Source organism: Nerophis lumbriciformis, linkage group LG03 (genome assembly GCF_033978685.3).
Source record: "Nerophis lumbriciformis linkage group LG03, RoL_Nlum_v2.1, whole genome shotgun sequence".
NCBI classification, from domain to species: Eukaryota; Metazoa; Chordata; class Actinopteri; order Syngnathiformes; family Syngnathidae; genus Nerophis; species Nerophis lumbriciformis.
This window is the reverse complement of record NC_084550.2, coordinates 13,639,121-13,661,179: the sequence shown is the minus strand read 5'-3', so window position 1 is coordinate 13,661,179 and position 22,059 is coordinate 13,639,121. Positions and strand designations below refer to the sequence as shown.

General features: G+C 42.8%; 1 protein-coding gene across 2 annotated transcripts in view; it reads left to right on the top strand.

The window, feature by feature from the left end:
• Nucleotides 1-22,059, top strand: part of LOC133579580 (uncharacterized) — a 107,444-nt gene that overhangs the window by 7,839 nt on the left and 77,546 nt on the right. For both annotated transcript variants that reach the window (XM_061934062.2, XM_061934066.1), the window contains exon 2: nucleotides 16,213-16,541. In XM_061934062.2, coding sequence (XP_061790046.1) covers nucleotides 16,213-16,541 — 329 coding nt within the window. The remainder of the gene's footprint in view (nucleotides 1-16,212; nucleotides 16,542-22,059) is intronic.

Below are 22,059 nucleotides of genomic sequence, written 5' to 3'. Positions count from 1 at the left end.
TTACACCCATTTATACCCAGTACAAGGAATTATGGAGACAATGCAAAACACTCTCCACACCTACCATGTTTGGCATTGATTGATTGATTGATTGAAACTTTTATTAGTAGGTTGAACAGTGAAGTACATATTCCGTACAATTGACCACTAAATGGTAACACCTGAATAAGTTTTTCAACTTGTTTAAGTCGGGGTCCACTTAAATTGATTCATGATACAGATATATACTATTTTCATAATACAGTCATCACACAAGATAATCATCACAGTATATAAATTTAATTATTTACATTATTTACAATCCGGGGTGTGGGATATGGAGGGGGGGGGGGGTAAGTTTGGTTGGAATCAACACTTCAGTCATCAACAATTGCATCATCAGAGAAATTGACATTGGAACAGTGTAGGTCTGACTTGGTACATATGTACAGCAAGTATTGGACACAGAGAGAGAGATCAGAAATGATAAGAAAAAGTGACTACATTTGATTGTTTACATTTGATTATTTACAATCCGAGGAGGTATGATGAGGAAGGGAGGGTGTTAGTTTAGGGTTGAAGTTGCCTGGAGGTGTTCTTTTAGTGCGGTTTTGAAGGAGGATAGAGATGCCCTTTCTTTTACACCTGTTGGGAGTGCATTCCACATTGATGTGGCATAGAAAGAGAATGAGTTAAGACCTTTGTTAGATCGGAATCTGGGTTTAACGTGGTTAGTGGAGGAAGTAGTTTGACATGTACTTCGGTATCATGGAGGTGTAGCGGGTTTTATAGACAAGGCTCAGTGCAAGTTGTTTTACTCTGTCGTCCACCCTGAGCCAGCCCACTTTGGAGAAGTGGGTAGGAGTGAGGTGTGATCTGGGGTGGAGGTCTAGAAGTAATCTGACTAGCTTGTTCTGGGATGTTTGGAGTCTAGATTTTAGGGTTTTGGAGGTGCTAGGGTACCAGGAGGTGCATGCGTAATCGAAAAAGGGTTGAACGAGAGTTCCCGCCAGAATCTTCACGGTGCTTTTGTTGACCAGAGAGGAGATTCTATAGAGAAATCTCGTTGGTTGGTTGACCTTTTTGATTACCTTGGTTGTCATTTTATCACAGGAAAGATTAGCTTCTAGAATGGAACCTAGGTAGGTGACCTCATCCTTCCTGGCGATAACAATGTCACCCACTTTTATAGTGAAGTCACTGACTTTCTTAAGGTTGATGTGGGACCCAAACAGGATGGATTCCGTTTGACCTAAGTGTATGGATAGCTTGTTGTCAGCGAGCCAGGTGCAAATTCTACAGAGTTCAGCACTGAGGATTTTCTCCACCTGTGACTTGTCCTTGCCAGATACCAGCAGGGCCGAGTCATCCGCAAACAAAAACAATTCACAGTCGCATGCTGATGACATGTCGTTTATATATATTAGGAACAGTAAAGGCCCTAATATACTGCCTTGGGGGACTCCACAGCTTACTGAGAGGGGGGGGGGACACGGTGCCGTTCAACTCAACCACCTGTTTCCTCCCCTCCAAGTAAGATTGCATCCAGCTCGATGAGGTTTTATCAAATCCGATTGCTCTGAGCTTATCCAACAGTATAGCGTGGTCAACGGTTTCAAAGGCCTTCTGAAGGTCCAGCATGACCATGCCGCAGTATTTGCCCGCGTCCACCTCATGTTTGATGTGGTCGGTCAGATAGAGAAGGCATGTGTCAGTGGAGTGGTTAGTTCTGAAGCCGGATTGGAATTTGTACATGAGTTTATTTGTGGCAAGGTAACTATCGACCTGTTCATAAACTATTTTTTCCATTACTTTCGAAATGGAACTGAGAATAGAAACAGGTCGGTAGTTGCCAGGTTCTAATTTGCTTCCTTTTTTAAAGAGTGGAGTTACTCTTGCTATTTTCAAATCTTTTGGTACTTGGCCTTGAGTAATTGAGAGGTTTATTATGTGCGTGATGATCGGGGCAATGGTGGTGGCAGAGTCCCTGAGGAATCTGGAGGGGATATTATCAAGGTCGGTGGCCTTGTTTGGGTGGAGCGCGCTCAATTTTTTAATCACCTCGTCAGCTGAGACCATTTCTAATTTGAAATCGTTTGATACTCCTAGCTTTCTGTAGAAGGCTTTAATGTGTTCTACACCAAAGCGACCAGAGTGGTGGGACAGCTTGTTGACTAGAGTTGTGGCTATGCTGGTGAAAAAGGTGTTAAGTCTGCTTACGACCTCCATTTTGTCTGTAATGAGGGAGTCACCCTCCTTGATGTTGATGTTGGTGAGTCTGGTTTTAAGTTTCTGGCTGCAACCAGGAAGCTGGTTGTTGAGGATTTTCCAGGGCTCACGTGGCTTATTTGTGTTTTCCTCTATTTTGACGGTAATGTAATTTTTTTTTTAAGGATTTAGTCAGGTTAGTTGTCTTTTTTCTTAATTTATTGCATTGCTTTTTAAATGTTGAAAGGAGTGACTTGAGGTTATTATTGGGTTGTTTATCTACAGCACATTTTAGCTTCTTGATATTTCTGATTGATTAAAAAACTTTAAGGAGGTCGTCACGGAAGTAAACAAGGTAGAAGTTGAACTTTCACATTCTCTTGATAACCAATTATAATAATTATTACCCGGCGGAGGACACTCATTTCGGCCGCTTGTACCCGTGATCTTGTCTTTTCGGTCATAACCCAAAGCTCATGACCATAGATGAGGATGGGAACGTAGATCGACCGGTAAATTGAGGGCTTTGCCTTCCGGCTCATCTCCTTCTTCACCACAACGGATCGATACATCGTCCGCATTACTAAAGACGCCGCACCGATCCGCCTGTCGATCTCACGATCCACTCTTCCCTCACTCGTGAACAAGTCAAGTCAAGTCAAGTAAACTTTATTTATATAGCACGTTTTCAACAACTTTTAAATTGAACCAAAGTGCTTTACAGGTTAAAAACGCATAGAGAAAAACAAAAAACAAAACAACAACAAAAAAACCAAGGAACATAAACAATGAACAAGACTCCGAGGTACTTGAACTCTTCCACTTGGGGCAGGGTCTCCTCCCCAACCCAGAGATGGCACTCCACCCTTTTCCGGGCGAGAACCATGGACTCGGACTTGGAGGTGCTGATTCTCATCCCAGTCGCTTCACACTCGGCTGCGAACCGATCCAGTGAGGGCTGAAGATCCTGGCCAGATGAAGCCATCAGGACCACATCATCTGCAAAAAGCAGAGACCTAATCCTGCAGCCACCAAACCGGATCCCCTCAACGCCTTGACTGCGCCTAGATATTCTGTCCATAAAAGTTATGAACAGAATCGGTGACAAAGGGCAGCCTTGGCGGAGTTCAACCCTCACTGGAAATGTGTCCGACTTACTGCCGGCAATGCGGACCAAGCTCTGACACTGATCGTACAGGGAGCGGACCGCCACAATCAGACAGTTTGATACTCCATACTCTCTGAGCAGCATACTTGCCAACCCTCCCGATTTTCCCGGGAGACTCTCGAATTTCAGTGCCCCTCTCGAAAATCTCCCGGGGCAACCATTCTCCCGAATTTCTCACGATTTTCACCCGGACAACAATATTGAGGGCGTGCCGTGATGGCACTGCCTTTAGAGTCCTCTACAACCTGTCGTCGCGGCCGCTTTTTCTTCTTACAAACAGCGTGCCGGACCAGTCACATGTTGTATGTGGCTTCTACACACGTACGTGATTGCAAGACATACTTGGTCAATAGCCATATAGGTCACACTGAGGGTGGCCATATAAACAACTTTAACACTGTTACAAATATGCGCCACACTGTGAACCCATACCAAACAAGAATGACAAACAATCAGACAGTCCGTTACCCCATACTCTCTGAGCACTCCCCACAGGGTACACGGTCGAATGCCTTCTCCAAGTCCACAAAGCACATGTAGACTGGTTGGGCAAACTCCCATGCACCCTCAAGGACCCTGCCGAGAGTATAGAGCTGGTCCACAGTTCCACGACCAGAACGAAAACCACACTGTTCCTCCTGAATCCGAGGTTGGACTATCCGGTGTAGCCTCCTCTCCAGTACACCTGAATAGACCTTACCGGGAAGGCTGACGAGTGTGATCCCACAATAGTTGGAACACACCATACGGGTTCCCCTTCTTAAAGATAGGAACCACCACCCCGGTCTGCCAATCCAGAGGTACCGCCCCCGATGTCCACGCGATGCTGCAGAGTCTTGTCAACCAAGACAGACCCACAGCATCCAGAGCCTTAAGGAACTCTGGGCGGATCTCATCCACCCCTGGGGCCTTGCCACCGAGGAACCTTTTAACTACCTCGGCAACCTCAGCCCCAGAAATAGGAGAGCCCACCACAGATTCCCCAGGCACTGCTTCCTCATAGGAAGACGTGCTGGTAGGATTGAGGAGGTCTTCAAAGTATTCGCTCCACCGATCCACAACATCAATCAATCAATCAATGTTTATTTATATAGCCCTAAATCACAAGTGTCTCAAAGGGCATCCGCAGTCAAGGTCAGCAGAAACCATCCCCACCATACACGGTGTTGACATTGCACTGCTTTCCCTTCCTGAGGCGTCGGATGGTGGTCCAGAATCGCTTCGAAGCCGTCTGGAAGTCGTTTTCCATGGCTTCCCCGAACTCCTCCCATGTCCGAGTTTTTGCCTCCGCGACCGCTGAAGCCGCACACCGCTTGGCCTGTCATTACCTGTCTGCTGCCTCCGGAGTCCTATGAGCAAAAGAGCCTGATAGGACTCTTTCTTCAGCTTGACGGCATCCCTCACCGCTGGTGTCCACCAGCGGGTTCTAGGATTACCGCCATGACAGGCACCAACCACCTTGCGGCCACAGCTCCAATCGGCCGCCTCAACAATAGAGGTACAGAACATCGTCCACTCGTACTCAATGTCCAGCGCCTCCCTCATGACATGTTCAAAGTTCTTCCGGAGGTGGGAATTGAAATTCTCTCTGACAGGAGACTCTGCCAGGTCTTCCCAGCAAACCCTCACAATGCGTTTGGGCCTGCCAAGTCTGTCTGGCATCCTCCCCCACCATCGCAGCAAACTCATCACCAGGTGGTGATCAGTAGAAAGCTCCGGCCCTCTCACCCGAGTGTCCAAAACATGAGACCGCAAATCCGATAACACAACTACAAAGTCGATCATGGAACTGCGGCCTAGGGTGTCCTGGTGCCAAGTGCACATATGGACACCCTTATGTTTGAACATGGTGTGACAATCTGTAACGAGCGCAAAAGTCCAATAACACCACTCGGGTTCAGATCCGGGCGGGCATTCTTCCCAATCACGCCTCTCCAGGTTTCACTGTCGATGCCAACATGAGCGTTGAAGTCCCCCAATAGAACGAGGGAATCACCCGGGAGAGCACTCTCCAGTACTCCCTCGAGTGACTCCAAAAAGGGTAGGTACTCTGTGCTGCCGTTTGGCGCGTAAGCCCAAACAACAGTCAGGACCCGTTCCCCCACCCGAAGGCGGAGGGAAGCTACCCTCTCGTCCACCGGGTTGAACTCCCAACGTGCAGGGTTTGAGCCGGGGGAGCAACAAGAATTTCCACCCCAGCCCGTCGCCTCTCACTGCTGGCAATGCCAGAGTGGAAGAGAGTCCAGCCCCTCTCAAGAGAACTGGTTCCAGAGCCCTTGCTGTGCGTCGAAGTGAGTCCAACTATATCTAGCCGGAACTTCTCCACCTCACGCACTAGCTCAAGCTCCTCCCCCCCCCCCAGCGAGGTGACGTTCCACGTCCCAAGAGCTAGTTTATGTAGCCGAGGATTGGACCGCCAAGTGCCCTGCCTTCGGCTGTTGCCCAGCTCACACTGCACCCGACCTCTATGGCCCCCCCATTGGAGGGGGGACCTACGTTGCCTCTTCGGGTTGTGCCCGGCCGGGCCCCATGGGGACAAGCCCGGCCACCAGGCGCTCGCCATTGTGCCCCACCTACGGGCCTGGCTCCAGAGGGGGGCCCCGTTGACCCGCGTCCGGGCGAGGGAAATCTGGGTCCTTTGTTTGTGTTCTTTCTTAACTTGACTTATAATTTTGGCTCTTAGATATCACCACGTTTATTTGCATTGCATTTATAGAATTAGTGTAATACCTTCTGCAACGTGTAACATGTCTGTCACATATGAAGTTAATTAGAAATAAACTTTGCGTGCATTTGTCTCGCCCTTATAGCCTATTACAATACTTTTTGTATCATTCTACCTGTTATGTTTTTTTTTAACGAATAATGTATTTGTTTTTGTAAATATACACAATTATCCCATACAAAAAAAGCACATACTTGTATTGAGCGAGCCGTCTTCAGGGAAAGGCTGCGACATTGATTAGACATTCGCTGCACTCATTGAAATATGGAGCAGCTATTTTAGGCAATGTCTGCACACACACACACACACACACACATACACACACACACACACGCACACACACGCTTACACATGTGTGTGCGTGTAGGTGAAGAGCTTCTAATGACTTGATGTTGAAAATTTTAAAGACACAGCCATACTGAAGCGTGTGTTGTGTTTGCTGTGTAGGATCAGAAGCTAACTAGAGCCCTACGCTGCAGCATCACTAAAAATAATAAGGTCATTAAACTGATTAGAAATGGCAACAGTGGAAGATGCATGTGCATGTACAAGCCAGTCTGCCCACAACGAGAGGAAAGCAAAAAAAAGAAGGAACTTATTGACTACAACGACGGACTCGAGCAAAGCACTACGGGTAAATCTCTACCATATATGGATAATCCCCTGATGTAACAATTGCCAAAAACGTCACAAATCGGGGCAAATTCCAAACGACTCGTAAGTATGAAGGAAGGCAAGATTGTTTTACTAATAAATATTATTAATATTAAATATTAACAAGTATTAGTGATATTGTTATTGTAAGCGCTAACACAGACCAACTATTTATAGCGCCGCCGTGATCACAAGTTTGCTTCCTCGTTTACTTTGCTCGTTAAAGTTTACTGTAGATCATAAATCATGCCTCTCACCTGGAGAGTAGAAGGATGAGGGCGTACTCCGACAAATTGGCACACTTTGACAATCCGTTTATACCCGGGAATGGCGAGAACGACACAAAAAGACACTTGGTTCCACCCTCCTTTTCTTCACAAGGCTTACGAGTCATTCTTCATTTAAATGGGAATATACGAACATCCTAGCAGTCGGCATCCTAATGACAGCAGACATTGTACAATAGGTCACCTACTCAGTGGCCTAGTGGTTAGAGTGTCCGCCCTGAGATCGGTAGGTTGTGGGTTCAAACCCCGGCCGAGTCATACCAAAGACTATAAAAATGGGACCCATTACCTCCCTGCTTGGCACTCAGTATCAAGGGTTGGAATTGGGGGTTAAATCACCAAAAATGATTCCCGGGCGCGGCCACCGCTGCTGCCCACTGCTCCCCTCACCTCCCAGGGGGTGATCAAGGGTGATGGGTTAAATGCAGAGAATAATTTCGCCACACCTAGTGTGTGTGTGACAATCATTGGTACTTTAACTTTAACTTTAACTTTAATAAGCGATGTTTTATTATGTTTGCAGTGAGTTGTAATCAGTGTCAAATGCATTTTTGAAATGAATGTGCCGCTTATGCGTAAAATTATCAAATTACGTAATGATTAGATGCTATTATAAATGGTACTACATTACATATATACTTACATCATTTATATAAAACCCTAATGGAAGTATTTGCATGTTTTCAAAGGACTGTTATAGGCGGAATAGTGCGACTCCTATTGGCTCTATTGTAAGCAGACTTTTGATCGTATTTATTTAATATTTAGAATGCATTAAAAAAAATACATCCGTCATAGTGTTTTTCATAATGATTGTGAACAAGGCAAAAAAAAAAAAAAAACCTCTAAGGGTGAATAATGCCTTTTGAATGTCTTGTTCCAATTACTGATCTACTAAGGTCCAAATACCAGGCACTAAACAACATGTGCATGTTTCGTGTGATCTTTATAGTGAATTTGCAAACAGCTAAAAATATACACAAAGCAAACTATAACCTGCTACCCAAGATATACAACAATTCTTCTCAAAGAAAGAGGAGAAATATAATCTTAGAGAAAAATTTAATTTAAAACATTTGTATGCACGTACAACACTTAAGACCTTCAGTATATCAGTATGTGGAATTAAATTATGGAATGGATTAAGCAAAACAATCAAACAATGTACTAATATGATCCACTTCAAGAAACTCTTCAAACTTAAAGTGTTTACAAAGTACAAAGAACAAGAACCATGATAAACATTCTCAATTATTTCATCCATCCATCAAAGTAATCTTACTTATCTCATCATATGAAATATGGCTTACTTCACCAATTATTATTATTAAATTATTACTATTATTATTATTTTTTTTTTTTTTGTGATTACTTATGGAGTATATTGTGAATAAATTGTGAACAGGAAGTGACCAAAAGTTTTAGCAACTGTTATGTAAAGAAAAGGGGTAGGATTAAATAAGCTCTGCTTCTTCCTACTCCTTTTCGAACATGTTGAAAAGAGAAACTGGAAATTGTGATGTATCATGTTGTATGCTTGCATGTTCGAAATAAACTCAAACTCAAACTCTACAAAGACTGCGTGTGCGAGTGAAAAGTGGTGCAGCTTTTGCGTGTATAATGCACCCTCCACATTCATGTTGTGCTCTCCAACCTGTGCGCAATGTTGTATCGATTAGAAAATCGCAATCGATAGACAACAGAAACTATTTTTAGCAGTGCGCCCTGCAGGGAGGTGGTAGACCGTCACAACAGCAGCTGGAGTGATCCCAACGCAAGAAAAAGCTTATTGAAAGACAGTTTTTCATACAGAAGATAGATTACTATCATTTATCTCCGATATGAAAAAACAAATAGCATAAAAAACACCAGCAGACACCAAAATGCATCAATTGAATGTGTTTTAATCAGCCCTTTAAGTCATCCAGCAGCTATGTTATGTTATGTTATGTTATGTTATTTTCATTTATTATGCGCCCCCCCTACCATGAATTGATTAACGTGGACCCCGACTTAAACAAGTTCCATCCATCCATCCATCCATCTTCTTCCGCTTATCCGAGGTCGGGTCGCGGGGGCAGCAGCCTAAGCAGGGAAGCCCAGACTTTCCTCTCCCCAGCCACTTCGTCCAGCTCCTCCCGGGGGATCCCGAGGCGTTCCCAGGCCAGCCGGGAGACATAGTCTTCCCAACGTGTCCTGGGTCTTCCCCGCGGCCTCCTACCGGTTGGACGTGCCCTAAACACCTCCCGAGGGAGGCGTTCGGGTGGCATCCTGACCAGATGCCTGAACCACCTCATCTGGCTCCTCTCGATGTGGAGGAGCAGCGGCTTTACTTTGAGCTCCCCCCGGATGACAGAGCTTCTCACCCTATCTCTAAGGGAGAGCCCCGCCACCCGGCGGAGGAAACTCATTTCGGCCGCTTGTACCCGTGATCTTGTCCTTTCGGTCATAACCCAAAGCTCATGACCATAGGTGAGGATGGGAACGTAGATCGACCGGTAAATTGAGAGCTTTGCCTTCCGGCTCAGCTCCTTCTTCACCACAACGGATCGATACAGCGTCTGCATTACTGAAGATGCCGCACCGATCCGCCTGTCGATCTCACGATCCACTCTTCCCCCACTCGTGATCAAGACTCCTAGGTACTTGAACTCCTCCACTTGGGGCAGGGTCTCCTCCCCAACCCGGAGATGGCACTCCACCCTTTTCCGGGCGAGAACCATGGACTCAGACTTGGAGGTGCTGATTCTCATCCCAGTCGCTTCACACTCGGCTGCGAACCGATCCAGCGAGAGCTGAAGATCCTGACCAGATGAAGCCATCAGGACCACATCATCCGCAAAAAGCAGAGACCTAATCCTGCAGCCACCAAACCGGATCCCTTCAACGCCTTGACTGCGCCTAGAAATTCTGTCCATAAAAGTTATGAACAGAATCGGTGACAAAGGGCAGCCTTGGCGGAGTCCAACCCTCACTGGAAACGTGTCCGACTTACTGCCGGCAATGCGGACCAAGCTCTGACACTGATCGTACAGGGAGCGGACAGCCACAATCAGACAGTCCGATACCCCATACTCTCTGAGCACTCCCCACAGGACCTCCCGAGGGACACGGTGGAATGCCTTCTCCAAGTCCACAAAGCACATGTAGACTGGTTGGGCAAACTCCCATGCACCCTCAAGGACCCTGCCGAGAGTATAGAGCTGGTCCACAGTTCCACGACCAGGTTGAAAAACTTATTCGGGTGTTACCATTTAGTGATCAATTGTACGGAATATGTACTGTACTGTGCAATCTACTAATACAAGTCTCAATCAATCAATCAATCAATCCCCCAACCAACTGTTACATCAGCCCGGGGTGTAGCACAAGTAGAGAAACAACAAAACAGAAACAGAGACTGAGACACACAATCTAGAACAAACAATTAAGACACACGATGAACACATAAATCAAAAGTCATCTGCAGCAAAGAGGTGAGCTTTAAGCTGTGCTCTAAAAGAGTCCAGAGTGGTGGCGGACTTGACATTCAGAGGGCGCTTATTCCATAGCCTAGGTGCCATCACTGAGAAAGCACAGTCTCCCTTTGTCAATAGGTTTAACCGTGGGACCTTCAGGGTCATCTGGTTGTCAGATCTAAGGCAACGACCAAGCCTGGAGCTTTTAGATTAGGTCCAAGAAATCTTTGATGTAAGCTGGGGTGAAACCATTGAGCGCTTTGAAGACATACGTGAGGATCTTAAATTTCACTCTGCGCTTCACTGGGAGCCAGTGAAGGGAGGAGAGGATGGGAGAAATGTGTTCCCTCATTTTTGTGCCTGGCAGCTGCATTTTGTACTAGCTGCATGCTATGGATGGTCTTGTCGGTGACCCCAGCATAGAGGGCATTGCAATAGTCCAGTCTGGAGAAGATGAGCATTAACACGACCCTCCATAGGTCACTAGGGGAGAGGACTTGATCTTGGCTATTGTGCGCAGTTGGAAAAAAACAGGATTCCACCACAGATTTCACTTGCTTGTCAAACTTGAGGTCTGGGTCGAATATGACTCCAAGGTTTTTGACGTGGGGTTTTTCTTCCTAAATTACTTCTGATCTGACTGACCGAGGTGGAGTTGCCGAACAGAAGAATTTCACTCTTCGTGTCATTGAGCTGCTGGATGGTTTTATGACATCCACTCCTTTATATCCCGCAAGCAGTCCTTCAAACGGTCCAGCCCAGAGGGATCATCTGTCTTCAGTAAAAGATAGATTTGAGTATTGTCAGCGTAGCAGTGAAAGGAAATTTTTTGGCGATGAATGACTTGGCTGAGGGGGAGCATTTAGATGGAGAACAGGATGGGACCCAGTATTGAGCCCTGAGGGACCCCACAGGTGAGGTTGGCACAGCGGGAGGAATGGTTGGCTATGTTCACAGAGAGGTAGGACGTAAACCAGGACAGGGCTGTGGTAGTGATGCCGACCCCTTGTTGGAGGCAGTCCAGGAGATGAGTATGGTCTATAGCAGGGGTCGGCAACCTTTACCACTCAAAGAGGCATTTTGACCCGTTTCACAAATTAAAGAAAACAATGGGAGCCACAAAACTATTTTGAAATTTAAAATGAAATAACAATGCATACAAAGTTTGTTTTTGCTTTGTGCTATGTATAAACCAGGGGTCTCAGACACGCGCCCCGCACCTTAATATGAAAATGTAATGTTAGTGCGGCTTGCGAGTTTATATGAATGGCGCTTGACAGCGTCATACTTGCCAACCCTCCCGATTTTTCCGAGACTCTCGAATTTCAGGGCAACTATTCTCTCGAATGTCTGCTAATTTTCACTCAAACAACAACAATAATAAGGGTGTGCCGTGATGGCACTGCCTTTAGCGCCCTCTACAACCTGTACATGCAGCGTGCCAGCACTGTTACATGTTAAATGAGGTTTTTGCAGACACATGTATGTGACTGCAAGACATACTTGGTCAACAGCCATACAGGTCACACTGAGGGTGGTCGTATAAACAACTTTAACACTCTTACTAATATGCGCCACACTGTGAACCCACACCAAACAAGAATGACAAACACATTTCGGGAGTACAGCCGCACCGTAACACAACATAAACACAACAGAACAAATACCCAGAATCCCATGTATCCCTAACTCTTCTGGGCTACATTATACACCCCCGCTACCACTAACGCCCCCCCCCCCCCCCATATATATGTGTATGTGTGTGTGTGTTTGAACTATTTTGTCTGTCTGCTGCCTTTTCATCAGGTCATCATTATAAATCAGAATATCCTAATTGCTTTACCTGTTTAAATAAAGACTAAATATGATTTTTTTTTTTTTTTTTTTTATATAAAGACCTATTTTGTTTTTACCAATTGCATTGTAAGAGAAATTGCTGTGACAGACACATTTTTTAAAAACTTGTTTTGGGAAAATACTGCATTCTGTACTTGTATCGTGTTTTTATTACAATATGTTATGTTGTACCAGGGGGTAACTGGTAGTTTTTTTGTGTGACTTCACTATGAAGGTTCATAGTAATTGTATTACCTGTTGCTGTCTCAGCATGCGCCACTTGATTGCATAGACTGTCGCTTGCCACAAAGCGGTCCGACCGACAAAATTACAACCAAAAGCTCCCCTATCTTACAAAGACTTCCATCAAATTGTTTGATTTAGTTTTAGACTCTAACATTGTAATTTTGTATTACTTAAAAATAAACACAGTAAGACACGAAACATGTTTTAATAAATGTTCATGCAAGTCTTTGATTTTTACTAAGGGATGGGTCATGTTCACAACAGATACGGTACCAATTCCCCATACCTGGGAATCGATCCAGATACTCAACAGTACCGTTTTTCGATACATTTGTGTGTGTTAATAAATGGTAATTGTTAGATAGTAACATTTTATTTTTTGTTGTAACTTTTGAAATCATGCTAACTGTGCTGTCCTGTTGTTATATCTTGTTTTCTAATTACATGTGAGTCTCATTTACAATGCTGTTGCACTTCCAAGACATTAGACATTAGGCAGTAGTGTTTAGGCCAGGGGTCGGCAACCCGCGGCTCTAGAGCCGCATGCGGCTCTTTAGCGCCGCCTGAGTGGCTCTCTGGAGCTTTTTCAAAAACGTATGAAAAATGGAAAAAGATGAGGGGAAAAAAATATGTTTTTTGTTTTAATATGGTTTCTGTAGGCGGAAAAACATGACACAAACCTCCCTAATTGTTATAAAGCACATTGTTTATATTAAACATGCTTCACTGACTCAAGTATTTGGCGAGCGCCGTTTTGTCCAACTAATTTTGGCGGTCCTTGAACTCACCGTGGTTTGTTTACATGTATAACTTTCTCCAACTTTCGAGGACGTGTTTTATGTCACTTCTTTTTCTGTCTCATTTTGTCCACCAAACTTTTAACGTTGTGCATGAATGCACAAAGGTTAGTTTTGTTGATGTTATTGACTTGTGTGGAGTGCTAATCAGACATATTTGGTCACTGCAAGACTGCAAGCTAATCGATGCTAACATGCTATTTAGGCTAGCTATATGTACATATTGCATCATTATGCCTCATTTGTAGCTATATTTGAGGTCATTTAGTTTCCTTTAAGTCATCTCAATTCAATGTATATCTCATGACACACTATCTGTATGTAATATGGCTTTTAATTTGTTGCGGCTCCAGACAGATTTGTTTTTGTATTTTTGGTCCAATATGGCTCTTTCAACATTTTGGGTTGCCGACCCCTGGTTTAGGCTATCTATGGTATGTTGGCTAACTAGGAAGTAGCTTTTTCTATGAAGCTGAATGTGTTATGTCGCGCCCTAAAAAGTGTTTGTACATTAAGTATTGTGCTTATTACACACCAGCTGTTTGATTGAACTGTTTCATCTTTGTTGGAGGAGTTGAAATTGCGATGTAAAATTGCTATTGCTAATCCTGAAGAGCTATGAATCTTTGGGGACCACACGATTCGATTCGATTTTTTGGTGTAACGATTTGATTCAGAATCGATTCTTGATTCAAATTCTATACTTTTTTAATAACATTGGGTGCCAGTTCTATGATTAACTACATTCCTCCATAAAATAGATAAACAGCTCTTATACATTTATATCATACTTCAAAGAAAACTGGCTCTGTTTAATAAAATTCTACCCAAATATTTAATAAAGTCAAATACAAATAAGGCAACACAGCGGATATAGATAATCTACAACAACCAGAGGTGGGTAGTAACGTGTTACATTTACTCCGTTACATCTACTTGAGTAACTTTTGGGATAAATTGTACTTCTAAGAGTAGTTTTAATGCTGCATACTTTTACTTTTACTTGAGTATATTTATAGAGAAGAAACGCTACTTTTATCTACATTCAGCTCGCTACTCGCTACTAATTTTTATCGATCTGTTAATGCACGCTTTGTTTGTTTTGGTCTGTCATAGTGCCTGCGTTTCAACAAATACAGTCACTGGTGACGTTCACTCCGTTCCACCAATCAGATGCAGTCACTGGTGACGTTGGACCAATCAAACAGAGCCAGGCGGTCACATGACCTGACTTAAACAAGTTGAAAAACTTATTGGGGTGTTACCATTTAGTGGTCAATTGTACGGAATATATACTGTACTGTGCAATCTACTAATACAAGTTTCAATCAATCAATCAAAAGTGTGAAGGAAAAAAGACCCTTTTTTATTTCAACCGTACATCCCGTCAAAAGCCTAAAGACTGACTGCACAGTTCCTGTCTTCACAATAAAAGTGCCGCTCCATCGCGCCTGCGCTTTCAAAACAAGAGTCTCCGAAAGCCAGCGCAAACAAGCTAGCAAGCTACGGAGTTTGCCGCCAATTTATTTCTTGTAAAGTGTATAAAAACGAATATGGAAGCTGGACATATAAGATGCCAAAAACCCACCACTTTCATGTGGTATTAGACAGAAAGGAGGAACTTTTTTTCTCCTCCATTTGAAAACGTGGACGCTATCAGCACTACTGTCTGATTCCAATCAATGCAAGTCATCAGAATCAGGTAATACACCAACTTATATTCTTGTCTTCATGAAAGAAAGGAATCTATATGTGTTAAACATGCATGTATATTCATTAAAACACCTTTAACATGTAAACAAAAACGGCAAAATAAATAAATATAAATTATATACTGTATATATATATATATGTGTATATATATATATATATATATATATATATATATATATAAATGTGTGTATATATATATATATATATATATGTGTGTGTGTATATATATATATGTGTGTATGTGTATATATATATATATATATATATATATATATATATATATATATATGTGTGTGTATATATATAATATATATATATATATATGATATGTGTGTGTATGTTACTCATCAGTTACTCAGTACTTGAGTAGTTTTTTCACAACATACTTTTTACTTTTACTCAAGTAAATATTTGGGTGACTACTCCTTACTTTTACTTGAGTAATAAATCTCTAAAGTAACAGTACTCTTACTTGAGTACAATTTCTGGCTACTCTACCCACCTCTGACAACAACACAATGATTTGTCTGAGCGGCTGGACAGGACAGATTGAAAAATACAACCATTTTTTTTGGACAGCCCCTACTGACAGTAGCCTGTTTATGGCAAATCCAATGTAAATTAGCATCGAGCTAGCACATTTTGAAAGAGTGGAGCCTTTCTTTACGTTCGAGTGTTTTCTACCAAGCATACTTGCTTTGTTGGTGTTGAAATTTGCAACATTACTAAAGGTAGACTTTGGCTGAGTCTGCCATCCTGATTGTTTCCTTGAGCCGGTGCTAAGTCGGCAACCGGACGTTCCGAGCCTCACGTGCAACAAAAGTATCAAAATATAGCACAGTTTAATTTTACGAGACTTGATACCCGAAAGTATCGACTAAATTTTGTCTGTGCCTATGAACGTACCGAATTTGCCACCCATCCCTAGTTTTATTGCAGAGAAGAAAAGCTATGAACAGATACAGTTTTTATAGATCAATATTTATTCACTACTAGTCTTTGAAAATCATACTGACTGTTTCATTTGACAACCAGTAAAAGTGACCTAAAAAATCCCATTTGTACTTCTTAACGTATTTATTCTGTTTGTCTGATTATGGTAAATACGCTGATCTTACTTTTGTCGTTCCTACTCTCGCAGTGAAGGCAGACAAGGACACGCAGGAGAAGACGGATAAGTTTGACGCGTTCGCCAAGAAAGACGTGGTGGAGATGGGGAAGAAGGACAACGGCACGGACAAGAACCTGAATGAAAAGATTCTCAAAGATGGAGAAAAGACGGACAAGATGAATGCTGAGAAGAACAACAAGGCAAGTGAAAAGGGGGAGAAGACCGACAAGCCGGAGAAGACCAACAAAGAAGATAAGAAGGAAGAGGAGAAGAAAGACGACAAAGTAGGAAAAGGGCTAACCAAGTCTCCAACAGGCAATGGCGGCAAGGTCTTACCAACCCCTGATAGCAAGAACAAGGTGAGTCTCCATGCTCATATTCACGCACTCAAAACGGCAGATCTTTTAATATCAGGGACAATCAACAAAACTGTTTCGGGGGCCATATTTCCAGAAAGCTGAGGATTGGAGGTCTGGTCTTATTTTGTATTATATGACCAACCAGTGTCCTCTGCTGCAGTAGACATTTGATTTTGGTCGATTTATCTTATCAGAGTTACAGGAGCTTCTGCAAGACTGCGAGTCTCTCATAAGTTTTTTGGAGGGTGAAAAGCCCAAATGATGAAAAAGAGAGGACCTAATTTGGAACCTTTTATAACCACTAGTACAGGGGTCGGCAACCCGCGGCTCCGAAGCCGCATGCGGCTCTTTGACCACTCTGATGCGGCTCAGCTGCATACTTGCCGACCCTCCCGGGAGACTTCCGGATTTCAGTGCCTCTCGCCGGAAATTCCCAGGATTAATATTTTCTGATTTTCACCCTAACAATATTAATAAGGGCGTGCCATGATCATACAGCATTTAGCGCCCTCTACAATCTGTTCAAACAGCATGCCAGCCCAGCCTGTTGTTGTGTGCATTTTCTGCTTACACACATAAGTGACAGCAAGGCATACTTGTTCAACAGCCACACAGGTTACACTGACGGTGGCCATATAAAACAACTTTAACACTCTTACTAATAATGCGCCACACTGTGAACCAAAACCAAACAAGAATGACAAACACATTTCGGGAGAACATCTACACCTTAACACAACATAAACACAACAGAACAAATACCCAGAATCCCATGCAGCCCTGACTCTTCCGGGCTACATTATACACCCCTGCTACCACCAAACCCCAACCCTGCTCCCCCACACATCAACCCCCTCCCCTCCGTGCGTCGGTTGAGGTGGGCGGGGTTTGGTAGCGTGGGTGTATAATGTAGCCCGGAAGAGTCAGGGCAGCCCTGTATTTGTGTTTATGTTGTGTTACGGTGCAGATGTTCTCCCGAAATGTGTTTGTCATTCTTGTTTGGTGTGGGTTCACAGTGTGGCGCATTATTAGTAAGAGTGTTAATGTTTTTTATATCGCCACCGTCAGTGTAACCTGTGTGGTTGTTGACCAAGTATGCCTTGCTGTTACTTAAGTGAGCAAGTAAAAGCCCCTTACATCGTGTGGCTCGGCCAGTACGCTGGTTATAGTGGGTGCTTTATGCTGTACCATTACGGCACGTTCGAGAGAATAATTGCCCTGGAACTTGCAGTCTGTCGGAAAAATCGGGAGGGTTGACAAGTATGACGCTGTCATGCGCCATTCATATAAAACACGCGGGCCACACTAACATTCAATTTTCATATTAAGGTGGGGTCCGCGTGTCTGAGACCCTTGGTTTATACATAGCACAAAGCAAAAAAAAAAACTTTGTATGCAGTGTTATTTCATTTTAAATATCAAAAGATTTTTGTGGCTCCCATTGTTTTCTTGAATTTGTGAAACTGGTCAAAATGGCTCTTTGAGTGGTAAAGGTTGCCGACCCCTGCACTAGTATAACTAAAGAAGTTGAACAAATGAATGCATCTGAAGAAGCGACAGCAACACTTTACTTACATAAATCACATTACAAACTGCCAAAAAGGAGATGACTTAAAGGAGTTCCCTGAGGATCGCCTCAGTTATGTAACTCACAAGTGTGGACCTTAGTGTTCTACGTTTCCTAGCAAGGTTAAAATGTGTTTACGCTTGTCCAAGTTCTTCTAATACCAGCGGTTCTCAACCTTTTTGACCTCGGGTCCCAACTTTTCCACTACAGAGGGGCCCGGGACCCACTCAATTTTTAACACTTAATTAGTAAACCTACTTACAGTTTAATAACAAAAAATATTATCAAGACTTAGGTCAGGCTGATTATAAAAATAAGTAGTAATAAAATGTACTGCCAAGGAAGGGACTCATAAAAACTGATGAAAAATTAAATTGCATACAATTACAGTGTTAAAATAAATTCTAACAAAGTTAATAATAAGAATATAAATGTTTCCTAATTAAACTAGCAATAAAGTTTAAGTGTAAATGAAAATGCAAATTCACCACTTCAGTCATAATTTTTGCGCTTAAGAAACTTCTCTTAATGGTCCCCAGTGGTTAAGAAACATGGCCCTACACATCAAGAGCACTCTAGTATTTGTTAGGAATTCGCTGCAAAAATTTTTGTTTCCCAAGTTTTGAACTGAACTCGGGGGCTGGTACGGTGTGGGTCGAATTTGGCCCCCGGCCTGCCAGTTGAATATCCCTGTTCCATATGGAGTAGGTAACGTAATACCAATTACAGCTATGCGTCCCTTCCCTGTTAAAATACGGAACTAATGAATATTTTCAGCCGACCAGACATGTGGAGTCCCATTTTACATTTCATGTTGGGTATTTGACATTTATGCTTTTATAGTTTATTGCTCACTGATACCTAAAAAGATGTGGCAGGCCACAATAAATGATGGGGTGTTGTGGCTGGCCATGTAAATGATATGGCTTACCACCCAAAATTAGGTGATGGACCACAATAAAATGAGGTGGAGGGCCAATTTAAAATGATTTTACGGGCCACATAAAAAGATGTGGCTGGCTACATTAAATGATGTGGTAGGCTATCTTAAAAACATGCATTAGAGGCCACTTTAAATGATGTGGTGATGTGGCTGGCCACATAAATAACATGGCGTACCACGTAAAATGAGGTGGTGGGCCACGTATAAAATTATGTGGATGGCCATTTTAAAATTATTATGCGGGACACATTAAAAAAATGGCTGGCTTGGCTGCGTGGGGGCGGTGGTCCCTGGTTCCCTGGGCACCACGCCTCCTGTTTGTGGGTTGGGCTCTCGGGGGTGATGGGGCCGTGCTCTGGCTCCCACGCACTCTGGGAGTCGATTGTATTGTACATGCAAATTCACATATGCTCACATACGTACATAGGTACCTACGCTCCCACATACATACACAAATACAGTACATATTTACCTACCTAATGTTCGTACATCCACACGCACATTCAATATACAAACATACACATACACATACTGTACATATACATTCACTGTACAAACACATATACACATTCTGTACATATACATTCATTGTACAAACACATATACACATTCTGTACATATACAAGTACATATGCATACTTACACTCATGCACATAATCACGTTTCATCAAACATATATTAACGTTGTTGCCCTAGGGTAAACTGGGTGTAACACATGGCACACTGACAAAGCTTAACCTATTGTGACTATAACAATCTACAAGGTTAATGTAGGTTGCTTCTCTTTCTCCCCCTCCATTTTTCTGCATTCTTTCGTATCTCAAGTTATCATTACGTATATGTATTGTTGCATTTAAACAACTGTATTGTTGATAATAAAGGTAAATTATTGGTATTGTTCATTATCAATAGCGCTATTTCTATTGGTATTTGTATTGATCCATTTGTAGTGTAATAATGCTCATTGTTATTTCTGTATTATTTTTTATTTTTCGCTAACTGCTTATTTGCTATTACTTTTACCATCATATTTGTACATGTCATATTTGCTGATGTTGCTCTATTGTTGTTGTTGTTGTTGTTTGCTGTTGTTGTTTTTGTCTCTCTGTCTAATACCCCTCTTGTCCCCACAATTTCCCCCTCTGTCTTCTTTTTTTTTCTCTTTCTATCCCCTCCTGCTCCGGCCCGGCTGCACTAAATGATAATATAAATACATTTAATAAAGTCAAATACAAATAAGGCAACAAGAGAAGTATCCTACACTTCTCTTTTGTAAAGTAAATCTGAACAGCCGACATGGGCATCTACATCAACTATATGATTTGCCTGAGAAGCTGGACAGGACATAAAAAAAAAAAAAAAAAAAAAAAAAAATGGCTGGCCAAAATAAATGATGTGGTATTGTGGCTATCCACGTAAATCACATGGCGTACCATGTAAAATGAGGTGGTGAACCACAATAAAATTATGTGGAGGGCCATTTTAAAATGATTTTGCGGGCCACATTAAAAAGATGTGGCTGGCTACATTAAATGATGTGGTAGGCTACAATTAAATGATGTGGTGACGTGGATGGCCACGTAATTGACATGGCGTACTACACAAAATGAGCTGGTGGGCCACAACAAAATTACATGGACGGTAAATTTAAAATTATTTTGCGGGCCAAATTAAAAATATGTATCACATTAAATGATGTGGCAGGCCACTATAATTGATGTGGTGAAGTGGCTGGCCACATAAAATGATGCGGCGGGCCACATTAACAAGATGTGACTGGCTACATTAATGATGTGGCGTACCACATGACATGAGGTGACAGGCCACGATAAAATTATTTGGAGGTCCACTTTAAAATGATGTTGCAGGCCACCTTAAAAAGATGTGGCTGGTTACATTAAATGATGTGGTAGGCCACAATTAAATGATGTGGTGATGTGGCTAGCCACGTAAATGACATGGTAATTACACAAAACGAGGTGGCGGGCCACGACAAAATTACAAACCCATATGAGTTGGGAAATTGTGTTAGATGTAAATATAAACGGAATACAATGATTTGCAAATCATTTTCAACCCATATTCAGTTGAATATGCTACAAAGACAACATATTTGATGTTCAAACTGATAAACATTTTTTTTTTGCAAATAATCATTAACTTTAGAATTTGATGCCAGCAACACGTGACAAAGAAGTTGGGAAAGGTGGCAATAAATACTGATAAAGTTGAGGAATGCTCATCAAACACCTATTTGGAACATCCCACAGGTGAACAGGCAAATTGGGAACAGGTGGGTGCCATGATTGGGTATAAAAGTAGATTCCATGAAATGCTCAGTCATTCACAAACAAGGATGGGGCGAGGGTCACCACTTTGTCAACAAATGCCTGAGCAAATTGTTGAACAGTTTAAGAAAAACCTTTCTCAACCAGCTATTGCAAGGAATTTAGGGATTTCACCATCTACGGTCCGTAATATCATCAAAGGGTTCAGAGAATCTGGCGAAATCACTGCACGTAAGCAGCTAAGCCCGTGACCTTCGATCCCTCAGGCTGTACTGCATCAACAAGCGACATCAGCGTGTAAAGGATATCACCACATGGGCTCAGGAACACTTCAGAAACCCACTGTCAGTAACTACAGTTGGTCGCTACATCTGTAAGTGCAAGTTAAAACTCTCCTATGCAAGGCGAAAACAGTTTATCAACAACACCCAGAAACGCCGTCGGCTTCGCTGGACCTGAGCTCATCTAAGATGGACTGATACAAAGTGGAAAAGTGTTCACATTTCAAATTATTTTTGGAGACTGTGGACGTCGTGTCCTCCGGACCAAAGAGGAAAAGAACCATCCGGATTGTTATAGGCGCAAAGTTTTAAAGCCAGCATCTGTGATGGTATTGGGGTGTATTAGTGCCCAAGACATGGGTAACTTACACATCTGTGAAGGCGTCATTAATGCTGAAAGGTACATACAGGTTTTGGAGCAACATATGTTGCCATCCAA